This window comes from Gekko japonicus, unplaced genomic scaffold (assembly GCF_001447785.1).
Source record: "Gekko japonicus isolate JY-2015 unplaced genomic scaffold, Gekko_japonicus_V1.1 scaffold1788, whole genome shotgun sequence".
Lineage (NCBI taxonomy): Eukaryota > Metazoa > Chordata > Lepidosauria > Squamata > Gekkonidae > Gekko > Gekko japonicus.
The window spans coordinates 209,850-232,735 of NW_015167589.1; the positions used below are offsets into that span (position 1 = coordinate 209,850).

Below are 22,886 nucleotides of genomic sequence, written 5' to 3' on the forward strand. Positions count from 1 at the left end.
ATGGTGGGCGGTGAGGTGTGCTTCTGCGTCATGGTGCGCATGTGCTAGGATTGCACAGCTCTGAAGTGCAGAGCCATGGCCACCCACGCGCTACGCCCCCACGTGCCGCCCGCGGGTTCCCCGGCAAAAGCTTCCCCGGCTTCCCTCCGCCAGGTGCTCCTGAGTTGCTAAGAGCAAACTAACCATGGCCCTGCGCGTGAGAGGGGTGGGCACCCGGTTAGGGTGGTGGGGGTTGGGGTTGGGGTGCAGTTTGGCACCCCTGAGGGCCGGCCCGCCCTAGGCGAGTCCCTAGTTCACCTCGCGGGGAAGCCGGCCCTGGCTACAGAAGGACTCTCCCCTGTCTGATAGCTCAAGCATGCTCTCATGTCATTGGGATGGTCTGCTCATTCCATCCCGACTCCGTGCCTCCCCCCGCCCTCCCTTAGCAGTATGTGCGTTACCTCATACTCCATGGGGAACCCTCAGTGCAGAGGTGCAATTCCTTGTTTATGTGCATGGGAAACAAAAGGCAAAACAAAAACCCAACAGCACTCAGCCGAACGTGCCGGCTGATCGGGCAGTGACGGGCTGAGCCTGCAGCTATAAAGGACGTGTGATCGTACAACACTGTCAATTTCAACTGGAGGAAATAGGCTTGCTTCCCTTCCGCACCAAATGGCATGTCTGACCATGGCCACACACACACAAAATACTCACAAAAAACCCCCCTATATAAAAATGATTTAAATGGCACCATAGTGCTGTATAAGTTAATGAACCTATCCCAATTTTTATACACATATAAAGGAAGTCTGAGGCAAGTGAGCTGGCAGTGCATGCCTATGTAGAGTTACTCCAGTGTAGGCCCATTGAAGTAATCTCTGCATAGGATCTCTAGTTCAGTTCCTGGCATTCTAAATTTAAGGAGTTCGGTTATCAGGTATTAGGTGAAACCTTTCACTGCCTTGAGAGCTATTAACAGAGTAAACAATATTGAGCTAGATGACTATCAATGTCATTTACTTCTATGACTAGTAGTTTTTGTTGACTGTAAATTGTAAAGTATATTCCCCCCCCCCAAAAAAAAATATTCTGCTGGTGCAGAAATGTACTGAAATTAATTCAAATGATTAACAACTTTAATCTGCCTCAAGTTGATCAATTCATTGAAAGCCTGGTAATTAATCAACTTAAAAACATTTCATCAGTTGATAACCCTAAATTTAATTAATGTCTCACTGCTGGTAATTTGCTTGTTTCCTTTTCTGCCAGTTTTTATTTATTTATTTATTTTTTATTTCCCTCTCCTAAAAAGGAGAGAAGTTTTGCTTTTACAATTCAGAAAGTTAGGAAGGGTATATAGAGGGATAAAGAAAAGTGTTGAGTGATGTTAAATGTTAGTATGTTAATCCTTTAAAATTAAAGTTAAAGTCAATAGCTTCTTCCGTTGTTGGACGATTCTCTTTTCCTCTCTCTTGTTCAAAACCAGGTCAACATGTTAGTAATGTCCTTTTGGGATTAGTATTACTTTTAAAGCATTGTCCGAAATAGTCTTTAAACTTTGGGGTCTTTCCCTTTTTTGTCCCTCAAGTTATACTTTATGCCAGTCGCTCCTTTGGCTTCCTCCTCCTTCACCTCTCCCTCCGAGCTGCTGTCATCTCCGCTGGCTCCTGACATCCACTTGGCAAGTTCTGCTTCTTCTTCTGTACTGGCGTGCCTCTTCAAAAAGTCTTGAGCCTTGAAGATAGAATCTATCTTTTCTCTTCTGTCTTTAAATTTAAAGACCAGTCCTTCGGGCACCAACCACCTGTAACTGATTTGGTGATTTTGTAAGAAAATGGTCAGTCCTTTATATTCCTTTTTTTCATTCTGATTTCAAATGGAACATCTTTCAAGATCCTGATCGTTTGATCTCCAATTTTCAAGGGTGTTGCTGAGACTGCTTTTAAAATCTGATCTCAGAGACGTTGCTTTGTAAATTTCACCACCACTTCCGCCGGCAACTTATTTTTCTTTGTAAAGTTGGAATAGGCTCGATAAGCCAAATCCATCTCTTCTTTTATTTTTTCCGCTTCATTGCCAGTCAGTGGTGCTAAAGCTGTTGCCAAAATGTCTCTGAGGTCCTCCTTCAACCCTAGGAATCGAAAAGTCAAATTCGCTTTCTCCATTTGAAGCAGTAACAATTTATTTTCCTGTTTTTCTTGTTGCTTTTCCACTTTAATGACCTTTTTCTTAACACTCTGTATTTCTTCTGTTGATGCCAAACATTTCTTTGCAATATCATCTACCTTGTCAGCTGTCTCTGTCATTTTTTTCTGTTGAAGACTGTAGGCACTTTCCATACTGTCCAGCTTCTGGTTGATTTTTTGCAGTTCTTCCAGTAGATGGCACAAAAGTCCCCGTTCTTGTTGATTGACAGCAGTACCAACAGGGGAAGGACTTGGACAGGAAGTCCCTCCTGTCTTCTTTGTCTGCTTCTCCAACAGCTTTTTGGGCCCCGCCATGTTTCGCTTTTGTTTATACTTTAAAAGCTCGTGTTACGCTGCTCAGGGATGGCTCCCTCGTCACCGCTTATTTTTCTGCCAGTTTTGAATCAATTAGAACCAGGGGTCATTCCGTAGAAAAAGAGGTGCAGGAGCTCATTAGCATAACTCATTAGCATAACTCATTTGCATGTGCCACACCCCCTGACGTCACCAGAAAAGGATCCCAATGAAGGAAAAATGTATCCTAACTGCGCTCAATTAATTTTTTAAATATTAAAGTGAACCAAATACTAAAATTTTTTGTGAAGTAAAAAATACATAAGATGAGTACAAAATATATACAGGTATTCAATAGTCATTAGTTGTATTGGTTGTTAACGATGATCTCTGGAATGTTCAACCATTTTGAAAGTTATCTTCTTATGAACAGATGAAGGGAAATGAACATGTGATGTCTCTGGTCAGTTTTTCAACTGGTACATTTCAAGAAATCTATTATTTTCTTCTATATGTCAAAACATTACTAAGAGAAAGTTCCTGATGATTCTACATAGGGCAAAATGCTGTAAGATGCCTTCATTGGGATCTTTTTCTGAAGCACTTCTTGGCTGTTACCATCTACTTTAAGCTAGATCACCAGAAGTGTGTCAGAAGGCAACACCCACCGCTCAGGCTCCGCCCCAAAAATATCCAGGTATTTCCCAACTCAGAGCTGGCGAGCCTACCTGGACAAAAACTGCTTCAAAAGCACAAAGCATAAATGTTTCAGAAATCCTTCCCCAAATCTCCCCAATCAAGATATAAATTCTTAGGTGCTTGCGCAGAGCAACCTCCCCTCTCAGCTTCACCCCACATTTCAGGGCAATGACTTGTCATGAATTTCGTGCAGTCTCTCGCTCACCTCGGTTCATGACCGTATAGGGTTCCGGTTTGACAACAGAATTAGAGGAATGCTACCTTTTCTCGCCTCAGAATTTTCAAGAGAGTGCCCCTTTTTGGGTCCTCTCTTTTATATTAGGAGGAAAACCACTGGGTCAGTGTTACTTCACAGCTGTTACCCAGCCCTCGTTTCTCCCTAATCTGTTCCTCACTGGCTGAGGGTATTTCTCCTCCTTATTCCATGTCAAACCCTTCCCCCCAGTTAAAGAAACAAGTAGTTTAGGCATCTCTCCTTGCAAGCCCAGCTCTTTTCCGTCCTCTTTGTCTTGGGTCTTTTCTTCCAGGTTGACTTCTGTGGTCCAGACCTCCCGTGGTCCTCGTGGTTGTTCCCTCGCTCTCCCGCTCACCTTGGTTCCTGTAGATGACTGTTCTCTTTGGGCTTCTTCTTCCCCTGTTGTGTTTAAGCCCGTCAGCTCTGTCTGACATGACTATGTTCCCTCATCAGCATGTGAGGAGGGGGGTCTTTTAATTTGCAAACTTAATATCTTCCTATATATTTAAGAATTCTCAAGAGACAATTTAACCTGTTATTTCAGAATATCTAAGTTCCTAGTTCGTGAGTAGCCAGCCTGCCGCTATCCGCTCTCTCAAGGAGGAAATGGTTCTTCCCTTTCCCACCATCCTAGTGTGCTGCCAAGCAAAACAGACCTGGTGGATCAGATTTCCTGATTATAAGCATGTTTGCTCAGAGTTGAGCTCCACGTGAGGCAGTGGTACTTCTTGATGAGAAGACAGAGCAAAGTCCATCAGCTGTTCCCATTATCGTTCCCTGGAATACAGAGACTGAGCAAGCCTAATCTCGTCGGATCTTGGAAGCCAAGTAGGGTCAGCCTTGGTTAGTACGTAGGTGGGAGACCACCACAGAAGTCCAGGGTCAGTACACAAAGGCAGGCAATGGCAAACCACCTCTGAACATATCTGCCCTTGGAAACCCCATGAGGGGTCACCACAAGTTGGCTGCAACTTGACGGCACTTCCTCTTACCATCACAGCTAAGAGACACACCAAAGAATTTGTTTAACATGAATTTGTTTAGCTCATCATTTAAGCTAGATGCCATCTTGTGGCAGTGAGTTCCATGTGCTTGGGATGACAGCCTGCACCTTGCACATGCTTCTTGCACTTTGGGCCACGCTGCACCATGGGTCATGTAGACTTAGAGCTACTCAGTCTTGGAGCTGTGGTAGAGCACGAGGCAGCAACTGGCCTGGGCGGGAGCAGAGCAGAGCCTAACCAGGTTGGCTCCTCCCCGCCCCCGTCCCAGCGCACTGCACTGCGACGTCGTTGCCACCTCGCCTTCCTCCGTGGCGGCAAATCAGCCCCCGGCCGCCATTGCCTTCGGCGGTGGCCGGGAGCTCCCTTGCCCCCCCCCCAGTCGGAATAATGAGACAGACAACAGTTTTTGGATCAAACAAGGGCCACTTTATTAATCATATACAGTTTATTAACCAAAAACGGCAAGGGAGCATTTCCTAAGTAGCAGAACAGACAAGGCAGGTGTCAGTCTGACCAGCCTCCTTGTCTAATATGTCTAAAAAAACTAAATATAACTTATTCTAAGATTTTTACAGGGTTATGAAGTAAACATCTAAAAAACTACACAATATTCAAATGTGTACTTGCTCACAACTTTAATAGTACTACCTTTTTTTTGCTCATGAGGTAGAATTTCTGTTCACAACACTGTGGAGCTTAGAGGGAACATTGCTTGCAATCACATTTTCTTCCTCTCCCCACAATAAACAACTTGTGAGGCAGGTGGGGCTGAGAGAGTTCTGAGAGAACTGTGCCTGACCCAAGGTCACCCAGCAGGCTTCATGTGGAGAGTGGGGAATCAAACCCTGATCTCCTGAGTAGAGTCTGCTGCTCTTAATCACTACATCACACTGAAGTGAGAGAGAGGAGTTATTATCTGGTTTGAACTAAGAATAAGTTGGAGGAGAATTCACAGGGCGAAAATGTTCTATTTGTCTCAAAGGTGAGCATTAAGAGTCGTTGTTGTTTGTATTCTGGTCCATGGGACTATGAGCATCATTGATGTTACTACTGTACCATTCTGTTGTGCTAAAGAAATTTTTGGTAAATCACATCAGAGCTTCAGGACTGATAGATCTATGATTCAGGTGATAATGGAATCTATTGGTGAAAAAGACACTCTTCCAATGAAGAGAGCATTTTTCCTCCATGAGGAGTTTTACGTATTTGTCAAATTATTTGTTGAATGTGCATGCGTATACTGCGTAACATTGTTGTCTGGCATCTGCTAATTAGTATTGCCTTTTAAAATGGAAATGTATTTTCTTTTTCTTTCTTTCTCAAGGAAGCTTGCAAGTTCGATACAGACTGATTAAGGACCAATCTCTTATTTTCACTATTGATTCTGGAAACTTTGCTAACCAAGAACTTCACCATGTGAAGATTAATAGAGATGGAAGAGAGCTAACCATTCAGGTATTTAATATGCCCATTAGTCTTTGCTTTCTCACAATGCATGGCTAGTGGGAAGCATTTGGCTCAACGGGTCATAAAGGGTGCCAGTCTTATTTAAGATACAGAAGGATCCAAAGTTTTTGCATCATTGGTTTCCTAATGTTTTTGAGCAACACTGATCTCTCCATTATTGCTCACATGGAGTGGAATGTGAGAAAGAGGGTCTCTGCTTCATACTTGCTTAAGGTGCACACAAGACACAAGTTAAGAGGAAATTGCACTGATCCTCCCCCACTAGGAAATAGATATAGGAAGACTCACCTTACATTTGGAGAATGCTGGTACTAGTAAGTAGAACCCAGGATCTCAATAGATGTGAACTCTATTCACAATTGTACTATGAACTTTGATACTATTGCCCTAACAGTTGTGCTTTGCCTTCCCTAATTGCCATTTAGGGAATTTGTAATTAAAGAAACTAAGGGGAGTTGCTGAAGTGACTCCTTGCTTTGCTATAACTAAAGGTTTTGAAATCCGTTAGTGAAAATTAAAGATTTATGAACTATAATAAATATCTCAATTCTGCAAATTGAATTTTGAAAACACATTCATTATTTATCATTTATTTGTCTCTCATATTTACAGAGTACCATTCTGCAAAACATCCAGTGTGGCACACAACACACACTACTGTAACGTAACCAAATAAAAATCAAAAACTCCAGACATCCGAGAAGTACAGACTAAAGTGAATTTTAAGACAGCAAATCAGCAGCGCCCACATGTTTGTCATAGGCAATGAATTATAAAAATGAAAGCTGCCAATCTGGAGAGAAGTCCTTTGAAATACTCTTAGAGCCTCATTGTTGGCAATGTTTGAGAAAGTTTGATTCAGAGCAGCCCTTCGTTGGACTGAGATATATAACTGATGAGCTCAACACCTAAACCTGGGAAGCCAAAGTACTTTCATGAAAACCCAGACGGGCCATCTGGAATCAATCAGCTTTTAAATGTTTAGCATGTGGCAAGATTTTGGCCTAATTTTCCAATTCCTCTTAGTAATCTACTTCTAAGTCATCATAGCCTGTGAGTTAAATTCACAACCCGAGGAATAATAAGTATCTCAGTTAAATCCATCCTTTTCACGAATGGAGCGACTTTGTGGAAGGAATTTTCACTACTCAGTACAATGCGTTTTGCCCTGAAAAGCCACACTCAAGGGTCAGAGCATATTGTGGGACGTGGTGCAGGGACTTTGCTACAACTCCACTCACTATATCCTACATTGTTCCTGAGGGCCCTTCCACCCTTCAGTGGCTTTTTAGGGAGGGTACATTAGGGGAGAATTTGGGGGAATTTGGGGGAGGGAGCTGCGGTGGCTCAAGTGGTTAAGACGCTGAACTGCAGGCTGTGGAAGGTCAGTAGTTCAGCAGTTCGAGACCCGGGTGCCGCATGATGGAGTGAGCTCCCCTCTCTAGTTCCAGCTCCTGCCCACCTAGCAGTTCGAAAGTAAGAAATTGCAAGTAGATAAATAGGTACCACTTCGGTGGGAAGGTAACAGCGTTCTGTGCGCCTTGGTGTTTAGTCATGCCGGCCACATGACCACGGAAACGTCTTCGGACAGCGCTGGCTCTTCGGCTTTGAAACGGAGATGAGCACCGCAACCCTAGAGTCGGACTCGACTGGCTTTCGAGCAAGGGAACCTTTACCTTTACACACAGAATGCTACACTGTACAGGAGAAAGTGAATTCACCATTTTTCTTCATCTATGTCCACAGTGTACTTTATGCCATCACGTTATGTCACATGCCAATTTTATGTCATCCTATTTATCTTTCCCAACATAAGACTAAGCCAAAATGGGAAACATTCAGCCACAGTTTCCTGGTTGTTTGTTGCAATCACACATAAGTTGCTGTGAGTTCTCATTAGGGGCCAAAGCACTTGTTGGATATTATAGAAGGGTTCCTTGAAAGCTCTGCTGTAAAGATACTGTGCCATACCTTTTAGCCTTTCCTGTAGAATTAAGGCACATTTATTTTGCTTTCTGTGACAACTGACTCCCAGCAGGGGCAGGTATTACTTATTTTCCAGTGAGAGGGCTTGTGTTATAGATTCATCAGGGTTCTCTGCATGCTGTAATAATGGAATCACTTTTATTGAACCCCTTCCAGATTGACCAGGTTCTCAAAGTCAAACACAACTTCTCTTTAGAGACGGACTTCAGAGCCATCAAATCTTTGACCTTGGGAAAAGTCACAGGTAGGCTTTGCTAATGGGCTTTCTGGTTGGAAGTGGCTCTCCATACAGTGTATTGTTTGGGGTATATATGAATGAATGAATTTTATTGTTACAGCACATAGCCAGCAATTATAAAAAACCATAAAAGTAACTTACAATAACCAAATGGTAAAACTACTTTAAAAACAAGAAGGTTACTAAGGAACAACATTAAACGGTCATTTTGATCACTAAAACCAGACTTAAGAATACGCTGCAATGGAATACATTTAAAGGAGTAAAATAGAATGACAAAAAAGGCAATAAGATTTAAAATCAAAAAGTCCTATCCCAAGTGACAACCAGAACACTGATGAGCTTTTACGACCAAGGAGCAAAATTTTGCAATGTCTGGATTTCAATGTCTAAAATATCCAGATGGTGAATCTTTGGGGTATATATGTGTGCAGTGTGGTAGAGCAGCAAATATAACAGAGATTTGTTTATATCTCTGACATATCTAGCAACAAGAGCTAAATATGAATCACATTGCTGGATGACACACTTGTTTTTTTTTAGTTAGGTAGATATTGTTTATATGGCCATAAGCCTTCACAATATCAAAACACTCTCAGAAAATATATACATTAACATATAATAGAATGTTTCAACCTCTATAAAATGTATAAAACACCTGTTATAATTATCTCAACCTCTGGTCTTTAAAACTGATAAGAACTTTTAAAATCACTCACTTGGTTGCAATGGTACTATTTGATTTCTTTGCTCTAATTTTTCTAGCAGCCAAGGCAAAGAGAGCCGATCTTGAAGAAATGAAGGGGTTCTCATCTGAGAGCAAAAAGGCCATCTTTTCATAATCAGACAGGGGATATAGGGCTGTCAATATCTTTGCTAAAAATTTGGCCCTGGGTTCTACATATAATGGACAGGCCAGAGTGTAGTGGGGAAGGTCTTCCACTGACTGCCATATATACAGATGCATTGGTCTACTGGAGTTTTTTTTATAGCGGTCAGCTAGCATCTCCGAAGGCATTGTTTGAAAACACACTAAAGTAAGGGATCTCCTGAGATTATACAAGGTAATGTTGTTTAAATAAGAAGCTCTTGAGTGGTCCTTTTTTATTATTTTAAAACACGGAGCAAACCTCGATTGGGCAATCAATGTGGCATCTATTAGTGCATCCTCTCTAAACATCCATTCACATAGGTTAATACTGTTTCCTGTATGTTGAAGCAGATCATCTGGAACAGTATATCTGCTGATGATATAATTAAGAAATTCAGGGCGGGCATTGTCTTTGTCATTTAGTAGATGGTAACTAAGTTTGCTGAATGCATTTGGTCTTTTTAGTTGATTTTTTTCCAAGAGTTTAGAATCATCAAATGAGCTCACACCCTTACTGATGGAAGTCCCAGTTCGGCTCATAACAGGGCAGCTGGTGTTCCTTTTGGAAGTGCCAGGATGCATCTCATAAATAAGTTTTGAATTATTTCTATAAGTTTTGAATTATTTCTACCCTAAGGAGTAAATGATCTTTCCATCCCCATATCTCGATGCCATACAATGATTGAGAAATTATTTTACTAACAAAGAGTTTCAGCGCTGGGTCTACGAGAAAACCTCGATATGTCTCCCATCGTCTTAAGGGCTAAAGCTTTAGTGGATTCTATATGGGTATCCCATTTAAGTGTTTCACTAAAGGTTAAGCCCAGATATTTGTAAAATCAACATTGCTCTATTGGGACTCCCTGTATGCTCCATTGGAACCTTCGTGGCCTCTTTTGGAAAACCATTACTCTAGATTTGCCATAGTTAATAGTGAGGTTGTCCTCTTTACAGTAGTCGCCTAAACAGTTCAGAAGCCTCTTCAAACCCCTTCTAGTTAAAGAAATCAGTACCATGTCATTGACATACAATAATATTGATTGATATTTTTTGCTATTCCAAAGAGGGTGCAATAAATTCTGGACCTGACAGTCTCTGGACTATATCGTTGATATATAAATTAAAAAGAAGGAGGGCTAAGACACATCCTTGCTTCACCCCCTTACCTACAGGTATTTTGCTCATTAAAGAGCCCGAAATACCTACTTTGATTTTGGCCACTGTATCTGCATATAGCTCCCAGATTAAGAATAGTAATCTCCTGTCAATATTTGTTTTAGCAAGCTTCTCCCACAAATGGGTCCTATCGATAGAATCAAAAACTGTGGCCAAATCAACAAAAACCACATACATGACTTTAGTTGGGCCATTCATGCTGGTATAAGCCATCTGATAAAGCATTTGATGATCCAGATGACACACTTGTCTGTGCCAAATATTAATCACAACAATTAACCATGTAGTATAAGAAAGCTCACAATGGCTGTGTTGTGCTATGAAAGCATGGAAAGGGCAGACTTATAAAGAACTGGAAGATCCTGACAGTTGTGTTGAGCATCTGAGTTGTGGCTCTGGAGAAAACAGAATACCATTGTCATTGCCATCCAGTGGTTCCAATCTGGGACTAACTACAAGGCAGAGAAATGGTATATGTTTAAGTCTCTCCTTACATCCATGGGTTGGAAACTAGTTGAACATTAACAATAATGGCTGCAGTCACGCACACTAAATAATCCACTTTCCAATTGCATTTTGCCAGTTCACACAGTAAAAATCCAGTTGGAAAGTGCACTGAAAGTGGATTGAAAGTAGATTGTTTAGCATGTGTGACCATAGCCAATATGTCAACAGTCAAGGGTCCACTGGCATAGTAAAAACAAACTTTTGGCACAAGCTCTTGTAAACTGCACCATGCAGTCAAAGTGCCTCCCAAGCTGCTTTCCCTTGAGTGAGGTTCCTGATATGGGAAGCAGACAAGGGGAAGGTCTCTGAAGGAAAACAGCCAGCAGGGGGATAGTAAATACTCTTTTCCCTCCCCTTCCAGTCTTTTGTTCAAAATCTCAAATTCTGAAACTAGGGTTGCCAGCATCCAGGTGGTGCCTGGAGTCCTTCTGGAATTATACCTGATTTCCAGATCACAGAGATTAATCCCTCTGCATAAAATGGCAACTTTGGAGAGTGGATTCTATGGCATCGATGCAAATCCTCCCCCCAATTCTGCCCTACCCAGACTCTGCTCCCAGATCTCCCAGATCTCCAAGGATTTTCTTACCTGGAGTTGGCAAACCTATCTGAAGTTGTTTCAGGTTTGCTTGATTCTTTCAAAAAGATTCCGGAGAGTGTTGCATGACTTACATGTGATACCTAGACCTTCCACACACACCCCAATTTTGAAAATAGGTATTTCTTTTTGGGGGGACAGAATCAGGAAGACTGGGTTGGCTCAGACATAATGCAAAACCATGGCTTATTTTACCTGCAATTATTGAATGTAACCTTGATTTGACCTGCAGATCAGTAAATCCTGGCTTGCTTTTCCTCCTTCAGGCTGTGAAGGCTGCAAGTAAAAATAATGCCCCCCTCTGGAAATGGGTTGCCATCGCTGAGATTACATTCAGCAGCTAGATATTGGCCCCTTCTGCACCTGTCTTTCCCCTTGGTTTCTGAACTCATATCAGTCTTCCATTCTGTATCCCCTCCCTTCACTGTCACTTTGTGTTGTGGCTTCTTCTTGGTTATGCATTTATTTTAGGGGGATCAGCAGTCAGACCACTTCCAGCACACTGTTGCCCCGCACTTCCCAAAAGTGCTTTTGCCACGAACTTTTGTTCTGCTCCATTTTGAAATCAATGCTACTATTTAAAGTAGAATTGTGTCTGCAAATGTTAAAGCACTGCCCACTGCCCTCCTACGTTTCAGCCTCTTTCTCTTTGGGCTACATTAGCCAGCCAATTTACATAATAACAGGTCCGCAGCCGTTTGGAGAATCGGAGAGCTACTGGAAAAAGCAATTTTTCAAGAAGCACTTCTAAGCCAAACAGATTTCTAAGTCAAACCCATCGACATCGAGTGCTGCTCCAAAGCTCAATCCAGTAGTGATTTTGGGTCTGTCGATGTTGATGCCTACGGTAGCCTCGATCCCGACTGCATCTGAAAAATTGAAGCCCCATCCTCGAGTTTTGACACTGGCCCTGTCATCCCCAGCAGACCAGCTTACACCGGCTCAGCATGCAAAGTCACCAATGATGAAGTCCTCTGGATCTTGTCACGACTCTTCCAGGGCTTCTAGACACTGCATCTTGTGACTCCCACCTGCCTATTCACATTTTGGATGATGGGGAGCACTTCATGAGAAGCCGATCTCGATTACCTCGATCACGCTATGATCGCAGGACATTCAACTACCATAGATCGCCATCCAGATCTCCATCTGGATCTGATTACAGATCTTGGTCCCCAGACCAGTGTTCCCTCTAAGCTGAGTTAATGTGAGCTACCTCACAGTTTTTTAGCCTCCAGCTCACACATTTTTGTCTTCGCTCAGGAAGGATGGCTCCAGAGCAAACCAATTCATGCAGCAGCCAAATCGCTTGCTCACAACTTTAATGCCAGTAGCTCACAAAGTAGAATTTTTGCTCACAAGACTCCACAGCTTAAAGGGAACATTGCCCCAGACCCTAGGCATTGCAGGTCCTATCATCATCCCTCCTACTTGAGGTCTCCGACGCCTTGTTGTGAGCCCTATAGAGCATTGCGGGATGCTTATCTCCGTCCCCGTTGCCCAACCATGTCTCATAGTAGATGCCCACTTTCTGATGCCTCAATGCACTCCTTGGTGATCAACCAACAGCCTGATGCATTGACTTTGGCAGACACCCCAAACCATTCTCCATCAGAACCTCGGTACCGTCCTCCTATTGATGCTAAACCAACTGTAGGTGCATCTCAGCATATTTGGTCACCATCTCCGGATTCAGTCTCTGACCACTCCATCTCTGGTGACCTGGACATCTTGATCGAGGATGATGGCCCTTGAGCAGGTTCTCTTTCACCTAGTGAAGGTCCAAAAGCTTACTTGGAACTCATAACTAGAATGACAACTGCCCTTCAAGTACAAGGCACCACCGATACACCAGCAGTTACAGACATAGTTCACAAGTTAGTTCAGGCTGACTTGCCACCATCAATGATCCTACCACTGCTCCCAGTTCACCTTTCAGCTCTGAAGGAGTCCTGGGACCTCCCTGCTTTGGTGCTCCTGCTATAGAAGAGATATGATGCCATTTATAAATCCAGGAGACCTCGGGGAGGTTTCTATTTAATCATCCTAGACAATCCATCCCTCCAAACCGGGAGGGTCGTAAAATCGACTCTATAGCTAAGAAGACCTATTCAGTAGCTGCTATGAACATTCAAATCAATACTTATCTATCCTACCTCTCTATGTCGCTACTGCTGTTCGTCCAGTCCTTGATGCTGTGCCAGAGGAGTGCAGGACCACACTTTCTGCTGCGCTATCTGAGATATGTACTATATCTAAACAACAGATCAACTCCATCCGGCACGCCATCACTTGTTCCTCCAAGATTCTAGCCTCTTCTATCACCCTCCGCCAGCATGCATGGCTTAGAAACACATCTCTCCAGCCAGATGTGAAATTTAAGACAGAGGATTTACCTTTCAATGGTGTGGGCCTTTTCCATGCCACCACTGATGAAACCTTGAAGGCTGTAGATGATAGTAGGAAGAAAGCTAGAAATCTAAGGGTTTCCACCTCGATATCCACAACATCCTCGATATCAGCAATGGAAGCCTTACTATAATAAATGTCAGCCTTCCCCTGCTGCCACTTCACAGTGGAGGTGTAGATCTTACGATCCTCGACAGCTCTCTCAAAAGTCCAAGCCTCAAATGTCTAAGAAACCTCAACAGCCAAAACAGTCTTTTTGACTGTCTCCATCGCCTGCCACAACCTCCTTCTTTCATGTGAATAGCAGCAAATTGGCATACAGATAATAAAGGAATTAACAACAGATGTGAGAACTGAGTTTGAGTCCCATGGCACCTTTAACATTTAATTTCTGGGTATAAGTGAGTACTGAGTGACTTAGCATGTGTAGCTCCAGAGATACACCCATGACCACTAAATGAAGTTTTCATATCTGTAAACTCATTGGTCTAGATCCTATGAATGAGCTCCATGCGTGCTAGTATATTCTGCAGAAAATGTCTGTTTGTGCAAGGAAGAAGAAACATGCTCTGTAGCAGATACTCTCAAATGAGCATGGAACTTATTCATAGGATCCAAGCTATAAAAAAGCACATTGGACAGAAGATGCCACATGTGAAAAACATCAGATTGCTGAGCAATTCTCATTCCTTTTACTTTATCATGTGATTATGCACACACCTGCATCTTTATTTCTTTAAATCAAGGCCTTTGATATATCAACACTTGTAATATATACTGTCGCTACTGGACATGCACTCAGATGAGACTCCTTCTCTGGGTTGGGGTGCAACTGTGCAACTTATTTGGCCTTTCCTGGCATTAATTCTTCTGCTGTTTTCCCCTAAATTCATTTCTCAGCCGGGAATTTTAAAGGACAGTAAAGGAGCTTAAATCTAACTGCTGTGCTTTCCATTTATTAAAAATAAGAAGCCATGATTTAATGAACACAATCACTCATACACTGGACTACCTGCAAGGAAAAAAGTAATTGAACAAATGGACAAAAACTGTGCACATGTGCACTCCAAAATTAATTATAGAAATTCTCAAAGGAAATTAGAATACCCCCAACAACAACGACAGACAAAATAGAACAAGAAAATCCATCCAGCCCCTGGGGAGAATAAGATACTGAAACAACCCCCTTGTCAGATATTTTTGTGATGGCTGTTTAAACGTGACCTAACCTCTCTAAAACAACAGTAGCCTCCAGCTCACACATTTTTGTCTTCGCTCAGGAAGGATGGCTCCAGAGCAAACCAATTCATGCAGCAGCCAAATCGCTTGCTCACAACTTTAATGCCAGTAGCTCACAAAGTAGAATTTTTGCTCACAAGACTCCACAGCTTAAAGGGAACATTGCCCCAGACCCTAGGCATTGCAGGTCCTATCATCATCCCTCCTACTTGAGGTCTCCGACGCCTTGTTGTGAGCCCTATAGAGCATTGCGGGATGCTTATCTCCGTCCCCGTTGCCCAACCATGTCTCATAGTAGATGCCCACTTTCTGATGCCTCAATGCACTCCTTGGTGATCAACCAACAGCCTGATGCATTGACTTTGGCAGACACCCCAAACCATTCTCCATCAGAACCTCGGTACCGTCCTCCTATTGATGCTAAACCAACTGTAGGTGCATCTCAGCATATTTGGTCACCATCTCCGGATTCAGTCTCTGACCACTCCATCTCTGGTGACCTGGACATCTTGATCGAGGATGATGGCCCTTGAGCAGGTTCTCTTTCACCTAGTGAAGGTCCAAAAGCTTACTTGGAACTCATAACTAGAATGACAACTGCCCTTCAAGTACAAGGCACCACCGATACACCAGCAGTTACAGACATAGTTCACAAGTTAGTTCAGGCTGACTTGCCACCATCAATGATCCTACCACTGCTCCCAGTTCACCTTTCAGCTCTGAAGGAGTCCTGGGACCTCCCTGCTTTGGTGCTCCTGCTATAGAAGAGATATGATGCCATTTATAAATCCAGGAGACCTCGGGGAGGTTTCTATTTAATCATCCTAGACAATCCATCCCTCCAAACCGGGAGGGTCGTAAAATCGACTCTATAGCTAAGAAGACCTATTCAGTAGCTGCTATGAACATTCAAATCAATACTTATCTATCCTACCTCTCTATGTCGCTACTGCTGTTCGTCCAGTCCTTGATGCTGTGCCAGAGGAGTGCAGGACCACACTTTCTGCTGCGCTATCTGAGATATGTACTATATCTAAACAACAGATCAACTCCATCCGGCACGCCATCACTTGTTCCTCCAAGATTCTAGCCTCTTCTATCACCCTCCGCCAGCATGCATGGCTTAGAAACACATCTCTCCAGCCAGATGTGAAATTTAAGACAGAGGATTTACCTTTCAATGGTGTGGGCCTTTTCCATGCCACCACTGATGAAACCTTGAAGGCTGTAGATGATAGTAGGAAGAAAGCTAGAAATCTAAGGGTTTCCACCTCGATATCCACAACATCCTCGATATCAGCAATGGAAGCCTTACTATAATAAATGTCAGCCTTCCCCTGCTGCCACTTCACAGTGGAGGTGTAGATCTTACGATCCTCGACACCGGCACGCCATCACTTGTTCCTCCAAGATTCTAGCCTCTTCTATCACCCTCCGCCAGCATGCATGGCTTAGAAACACATCTCTCCAGCCAGATGTGAAATTTAAGACAGAGGATTTACCTTTCAATGGTGTGGGCCTTTTCCATGCCACCACTGATGAAACCTTGAAGGCTGTAGATGATAGTAGGAAGAAAGCTAGAAATCTAAGGGTTTCCACCTCGATATCCACAACATCCTCGATATCAGCAATGGAAGCCTTACTATAATAAATGTCAGCCTTCCCCTGCTGCCACTTCACAGTGGAGGTGTAGATCTTACGATCCTCGACAGCTCTCTCAAAAGTCCAAGCCTCAAATGTCTAAGAAACCTCAACAGCCAAAACAGTCTTTTTGACTGTCTCCATCGCCTGCCACAACCTCCTTCTTTCATGTGAATAGCAGCAAATTGGCATACAGATAATAAAGGAATTAACAACAGATGTGAGAACTGAGTTTGAGTCCCATGGCACCTTTAACATTTAATTTCTGGGTATAAGTGAGTACTGAGTGACTTAGCATGTGTAGCTCCAGAGATACACCCATGACCACTAAATGAAGTTTTCATATCTGTAAACTCATTGGTCTAGATCCTATGAATGAGCTCCATGCGTGCTAGTATATTCTGCAGAAAATGTCTGTTTGTGCAAGGAAGAAGAAACATGCTCTGTAGCAGATACTCTCAAATGAGCATGGAACTTATTCATAGGATCCAAGCTATAAAAAAGCACATTGGACAGAAGATGCCACATGTGAAAAACATCAGATTGCTGAGCAATTCTCATTCCTTTTACTTTATCATGTGATTATGCACACACCTGCATCTTTATTTCTTTAAATCAAGGCCTTTGATATATCAACACTTGTAATATATACTGTCGCTACTGGACATGCACTCAGATGAGACTCCTTCTCTGGGTTGGGGTGCAACTGTGCAACTTATTTGGCCTTTCCTGGCATTAATTCTTCTGCTGTTTTCCCCTAAATTCATTTCTCAGCCGGGAATTTTAAAGGACAGTAAAGGAGCTTAAATCTAACTGCTGTGCTTTCCATTTATTAAAAATAAGAAGCCATGATTTAATGAACACAATCACTCATACACTGGACTACCTGCAAGGAAAAAAGTAATTGAACAAATGGACAAAAACTGTGCACATGTGCACTCCAAAATTAATTATAGAAATTCTCAAAGGAAATTAGAATACCCCCAACAACAACGACAGACAAAATAGAACAAGAAAATCCATCCAGCCCCTGGGGAGAATAAGATACTGAAACAACCCCCTTGTCAGATATTTTTGTGATGGCTGTTTAAACGTGACCTAACCTCTCTAAAACAACAGTTTTGATGAAATAACAGATCTTAAAATTACAGAGCAGCTTCTGCAGAAGCATTTTCTTTATTTATTTTTTTTACAAGTTTATTGCTTTCAAAATTACTATCTTCACAATTTGGTCAGTGGCCCGGATTTTGTTCTCTCATCCCCAATCTTTCGTTACTTGGATGAAGTATTTGAAGAGCACATATGAGCCAAAGTAGGACATAATAGTTCATTATTCTGTAGAATATCCCTCATTCAGATTTTTTAAAAATATGGTCTGTACAAGTGGCTTTTTGGTACTCTGTCTGCGTAGCACAGATAGAGATGTATATCCAGTAGAGAGGAGTTGTGAAAGACTCCTCATTCCTTGTCTTCCACAGTTAACTGGGTGTTTTGCATTTTGCAACCCTCCTATAGCCTCAACTTTAAAACACATGATCAGCAGCCTCTCATGATATATCTGTAATTGGGCTGTACCACTTCAGATGGGAGATGAGGAACTGAAAGTCCAATTCTATGAAAAAAGCCCACAGTAAAAACGCCCACAGAAAAAAACCCCATGGTCATAAATGCTCACAGGAAAAAAGGCCACATGGAGAGAAGCCCACATGGGAAAATACCATGTAAAGTGCCATAGCTATTTATAATTGTAGATAACCATTCATCTCCATTTATGAGAATGAAGACGTATCACCTATATTTTATATTGTTATTTTAGGATTAAAACATGTCATATTCACATGCAACCATTTGTGTTGTGATTTTATCTAGTATAATCTTAATATCATAATTCCCTTATGCATTGGCCATTTCCAGCTCTCCCATTCACTGTGCAGTGCGCTCCATCAGCTAAAATAACAATTATAAATATCTATGGCACTTTACATGTTATTTCTCCATGTGGGCTTTTTCCTGTGAGCATTTATGACCATGGGTTTTTTTCTGTGGGCTTTTTTCTGGTCACCGAATGTTCAAGTGCTTTCTCACACCATGCATAATTGAAACATTCTCCATGATATGGTAGTCATATGTTGAGAAGAAGCATTCAAACACAGAAACCCTAATTGATCTTATTTACCGAGGATTATCCTTATTTTCTGGTCTCTCCTACTGATCAAACACTATTCCTATTTTATCCATATTCCGGGGGGGGGGGCAGAAATTATATTATGGATGCATTTGCACACTTGAGTTCTTCCACTTTCAGTATCCCCTGGACCTTTTACAATTTAATTGTATATAGAGTTGCTCCAGTCCAGGTCTACTGAAATAAGTGGGCTCTTCTTGTATCAGGAACTCCTTTGCATATTAGGCGACACACCCCTAATGTAGCCAATCCTCCAAGAGTTTACAGTAGCCCCTGTAAGAAGAGCTCTGAAAGCTCTTGGAGGATTGGCTACATTAGGGGTGTGTCGCCTAATATGCAAAGGAGTTCCTGCTACAAAAAGAGCCCTGCACTTCTTCTAAGCCTGTTGTAACTCTGCCTAAGGAAGACTGAACTAAGCCTACATAGGCTTGCACTGTAAATATTAAGTATTTGAATGAGGCATATGCGTGGATACTTCTTGACTCAGATGTTTGCAAATGGACAGAAGACCCCCTGCTTTCTAGACAATACCCACCCCACTTATTCAGATATTAATTGTCAATGTGTTATGGTTAAAGCTGTCTTAAAAGCAGAAGCAGGTTAAACACGCCATTAAGTTTTAAAAGGGGAGCAAAGCAAGTAAATGCCAAGCCCAGTTGAGCAGAACCTTCTGGCACATGTACAGGAGAGCAGGAGCTGTAGCCAGTGGTCTTTAGAGTAATTACTTTTTTACATAGTTAACAGGATGTGTCATTTTCATTTGTGACGAGTTGGAATATATGCAAATATTAGATCTCTCCAGTTGCAGCAAGGTGCCAGAACAACCATCAGATCACATAGCTTCTGACTAGTCGTGAGTGTCTGAAGTAATTTTGTTCGGATCTGGAGCCTAGCCTATATTTACAAGTGACCACTGTTTTTAGACGGAACTTGACTTAAAAGCAGTTGATTGTGATGATGAATTTCAATAGTACTATCTGTTGGGCTAGGCGCGTTTGCTCTACTCTCCAGTAGAGAGTCAGTTTTGTGTAGTTGTTAAGAGTGGAGGACTCTGATCTTTGAGAACTGGGTTTGATTCCCCACTCCTCCACATGCAGCCAACTGGGTGACCTGAGGTTAGTTACTGTTGTCTCAGAGCTGTTCTCTCAAGAGCAGTCCTCAAAAGAGCTCTCTCAGTGGGGAGAGGAAGGGAAAGGAGATTGTAAGCCGCTCTGAGACTTCAAGTGAAGGACGGGGTATAAATCCAATGTCTTCTCTTCTTTTTCTTCGTCTTATGGAAATCCCACTGCTCTTTATAATCCCAAAATACTTGTTTGACCTTACAGTGCCAAGATATGCTAGAGCAATTGTGCTTGCAAGATGAAAAGTGCTCCCCAGGGGTCATTTCGCAGAGAAAGAGGTGCAGGAGCTCATTAGCATAACTCATTAGCATAACTTATTTGCATATGCCACACCAGAAGTGTGTCAGAAGGCAACACCCACCGCTCAGGCTCTACCCCCAAAATCTCCAGGTATTTCCCAAGTCAGATTCAAACCTGGGTCTCCCAGATCCTTGTCTGGAACACTAACCACTACACAACACTTCATGGGGCTGCAGCTATTGAGCAGTAGCAAGCAGCTGGGCCTGCATGAGTTATGCACACCCCCGGTGACCGCTGTTCCGCACCCAGAAGATGGGTTTTGGCTTGCAATGAATTGTGTCCTTTGACAAGCCTAAGGGCATTTGGCCTGAGCCCTGCAATTGCAGTGGGGTACAATATTAAGCTACTTTACAGGACTATTTTGAGAATTATTGTCGACATGTATTGTCAGGTATCATACAAAGCAAGATGTGGCTTCCTTTTAATGTGGCCATCATCGCCCTTCACCTGGAATCAACTAAACCAGTTCTATATTCACATATCAAGACCAAGAAAGGCGATAGAACAAAATGTTATTCCCTAACCAGAGAAAACCAAGTGATCCTTTATTTCTTTGCCTCTAAAAAAACTGTCCTACTCCCTTACAAACCCGCTTGACCAGCACAGTCATCTCCCTGCCTTGGGTGTCCCCATCTTCTGGCTTAGTTGTAAAAGTTTGTGAAGAAATGCAGAGGGGAAGGGGAGGAAGATGAGGAAAGAGATTTGCCCTCTTCTTGCCTTCCATTTCCTATCTTGAATTTGAGCGTTATTCTAAACATGCATATGCCATCTCCTTCAGGTAGCTCACAAAATAAAACAAGATAAACTAATAAAAACTAGCCATTAAAACCCCAAAGAACAGGACATCCAGCAATCTCAGTATGTGCATGGATGCTGGTGATCACTGGCAAGGAGGGGGAAATCCATGCTGATCAAACTGACAAGGTTTTCCTCACAGCAGCCTCCACCAAGACAGGGGAAGGGAAAAAGGAGATAAGTTCAGAAAGGGGAGTTAGATGCTTTCAGACTGACAACCTCCACTTCAGATGGGATTGGGGCTGATAACCACAAAGCAGCAGGGAGGGATCACCATCTGGCATAGGCAAAAGGGTGTGTGTGTCTTCTTCTCAATCTAGATGGAGGCGGAATACTGAGAGGAGGAGACAGCAGTGTGGCCTTATGGTTAGAGTCATGCTTTCAGGTGCAAATCCTCACAGAGCCATGCAGCTCGCTCGGTGACCTTGAGCCAGCCAAGTGTTATTCAGAAGCACATCTCATGGGGCTTGAACCTGGCATATAACAAAGGGGTACAAACTATTCTTCTATTGCAATTGGATTCTTTGTAAGAGAATATGCAATTGTGCACCTATGAAACAGACTGGATCCTCCTTGTGACTCAGTAATTGTTCCCTTGCAGTATGTAACATGATGAGGGATTTGGGCTTCTTTAAATACAATTGTGTGGAGTACACTGGTGATCTTTCTTTCACTTACACAGAGTAGGGGCCAGTAAAGTACAGCAGCTCACTGGATGGAGCTTGCCGTTTTCACCAATGCTCCCTCTAAGCTATGGAGTTCTCCAGCGTACCCTCCCTCCTGGGGGGGCAGCCAGCTCCTGTGGGCTGTGCGCCCCCCACCGGCTCAGGCCGGCTCAGGCTCCTCCTGCAGTTCCTTGGCGGTGAGTCTGCACTTGGAGCTGTCGCCTGGTGTGGGCAGATGGCCAGATGGCAGGGCTGAGTGTCAGGCTGGAGTCGGGGCTGTCAAGGGGCCGCTTGGTGCACCGCTTGGCATCTGGAAAATCCAGCACCTCCTGCAAGCTGAGCTGCCCCACCATAGCGCTCTGAGTGCCACCACTCTGCCTGCCATGTGGCTCCGGCCGGGCACTCTGGCCACCTTGCCCTGCCTCCCAGATTTCCTACCCTGGATCGCCCACCAGATCTGGGCCACTTGAGACTGGCTTCCCCCACCAGCCTGCTGGGAGCTGGGGGTGGGACTTGCTGCCAGGCCTGGAGCAATGGTTCCCGTGGCTGGAGGAGTTGGACATGAGCGGGATGGGGCTGGTGGTGCTGGGCTCGGAGCTGCTCTTGCTTGGCTGCCTCCAGATGCTGCTGGCCAAGAACTGGCTGGCCGCAGGGGGCTCTCTGCCCAAGGGCCTGGCTGCCTCCCCTCTCGGCTGCTCAATGCGCCTCCTCAACTTCACAGGATGGTCCGCGGGGGACCCTGGAGGGGAGGGGTGGGGTGTGACTGTTTACTGCTGGAGCAGTGCTCCGGCCTTCTCTGGCCCGAAATGAGGCCTGGTGCTATCATCCATGATCTCTGAAGGCTGTATATTAGGTATACCATTTTCAGATAGCTATTGTGGTTGTGGTTTAGGGATTAAAGAAACTGGGAAACATGTTCTATTTGAATGTCTGTGGCATAAGGATGCTAGAGAGAAATGGATCAAACCACTTATAGACCAGTGAAACGAACTTCCGCTAGATATTTTAATTATTAATTTTTAATTAACTCTAGGCCAGCAAATAATCTTTTGCTAGCTACAATCCTCTTTCAGGCCGGAGAATACAAGCAGTTGATGACACTTTCTCTAATATGGCTTCAATTCTTCCTTTCTCTCTCTTATTCCTAGTTGGGATTGATTGGTACTACTCAAGACCTGTAGGTCAGAGGAGAGGAGAGGAGAGGAGAGGAGAGGAGAGGAGAGGAGAGGGAGGGAAGGAAGGCAGGAAGGAAGGAAGGAAGGAAGGAAGGGAGGAAGGAAGGAAGCGA

At 43.3% G+C, this 22,886-nt stretch overlaps 1 protein-coding gene across 1 annotated transcript in view; it reads left to right on the plus strand.

Annotated features, from left to right (window-relative positions):
• The window catches only part of LOC107112743 (contactin-associated protein-like 5), a 279,687-nt gene that overhangs the window by 209,130 nt on the left and 47,671 nt on the right, over positions 1-22,886 (plus strand). The window contains exons 11-12 of the mRNA XM_015413933.1: positions 5,725-5,855; positions 8,010-8,097. Coding sequence (XP_015269419.1) covers positions 5,725-5,855; positions 8,010-8,097 — 219 coding nt within the window. The remainder of the gene's footprint in view (positions 1-5,724; positions 5,856-8,009; positions 8,098-22,886) is intronic.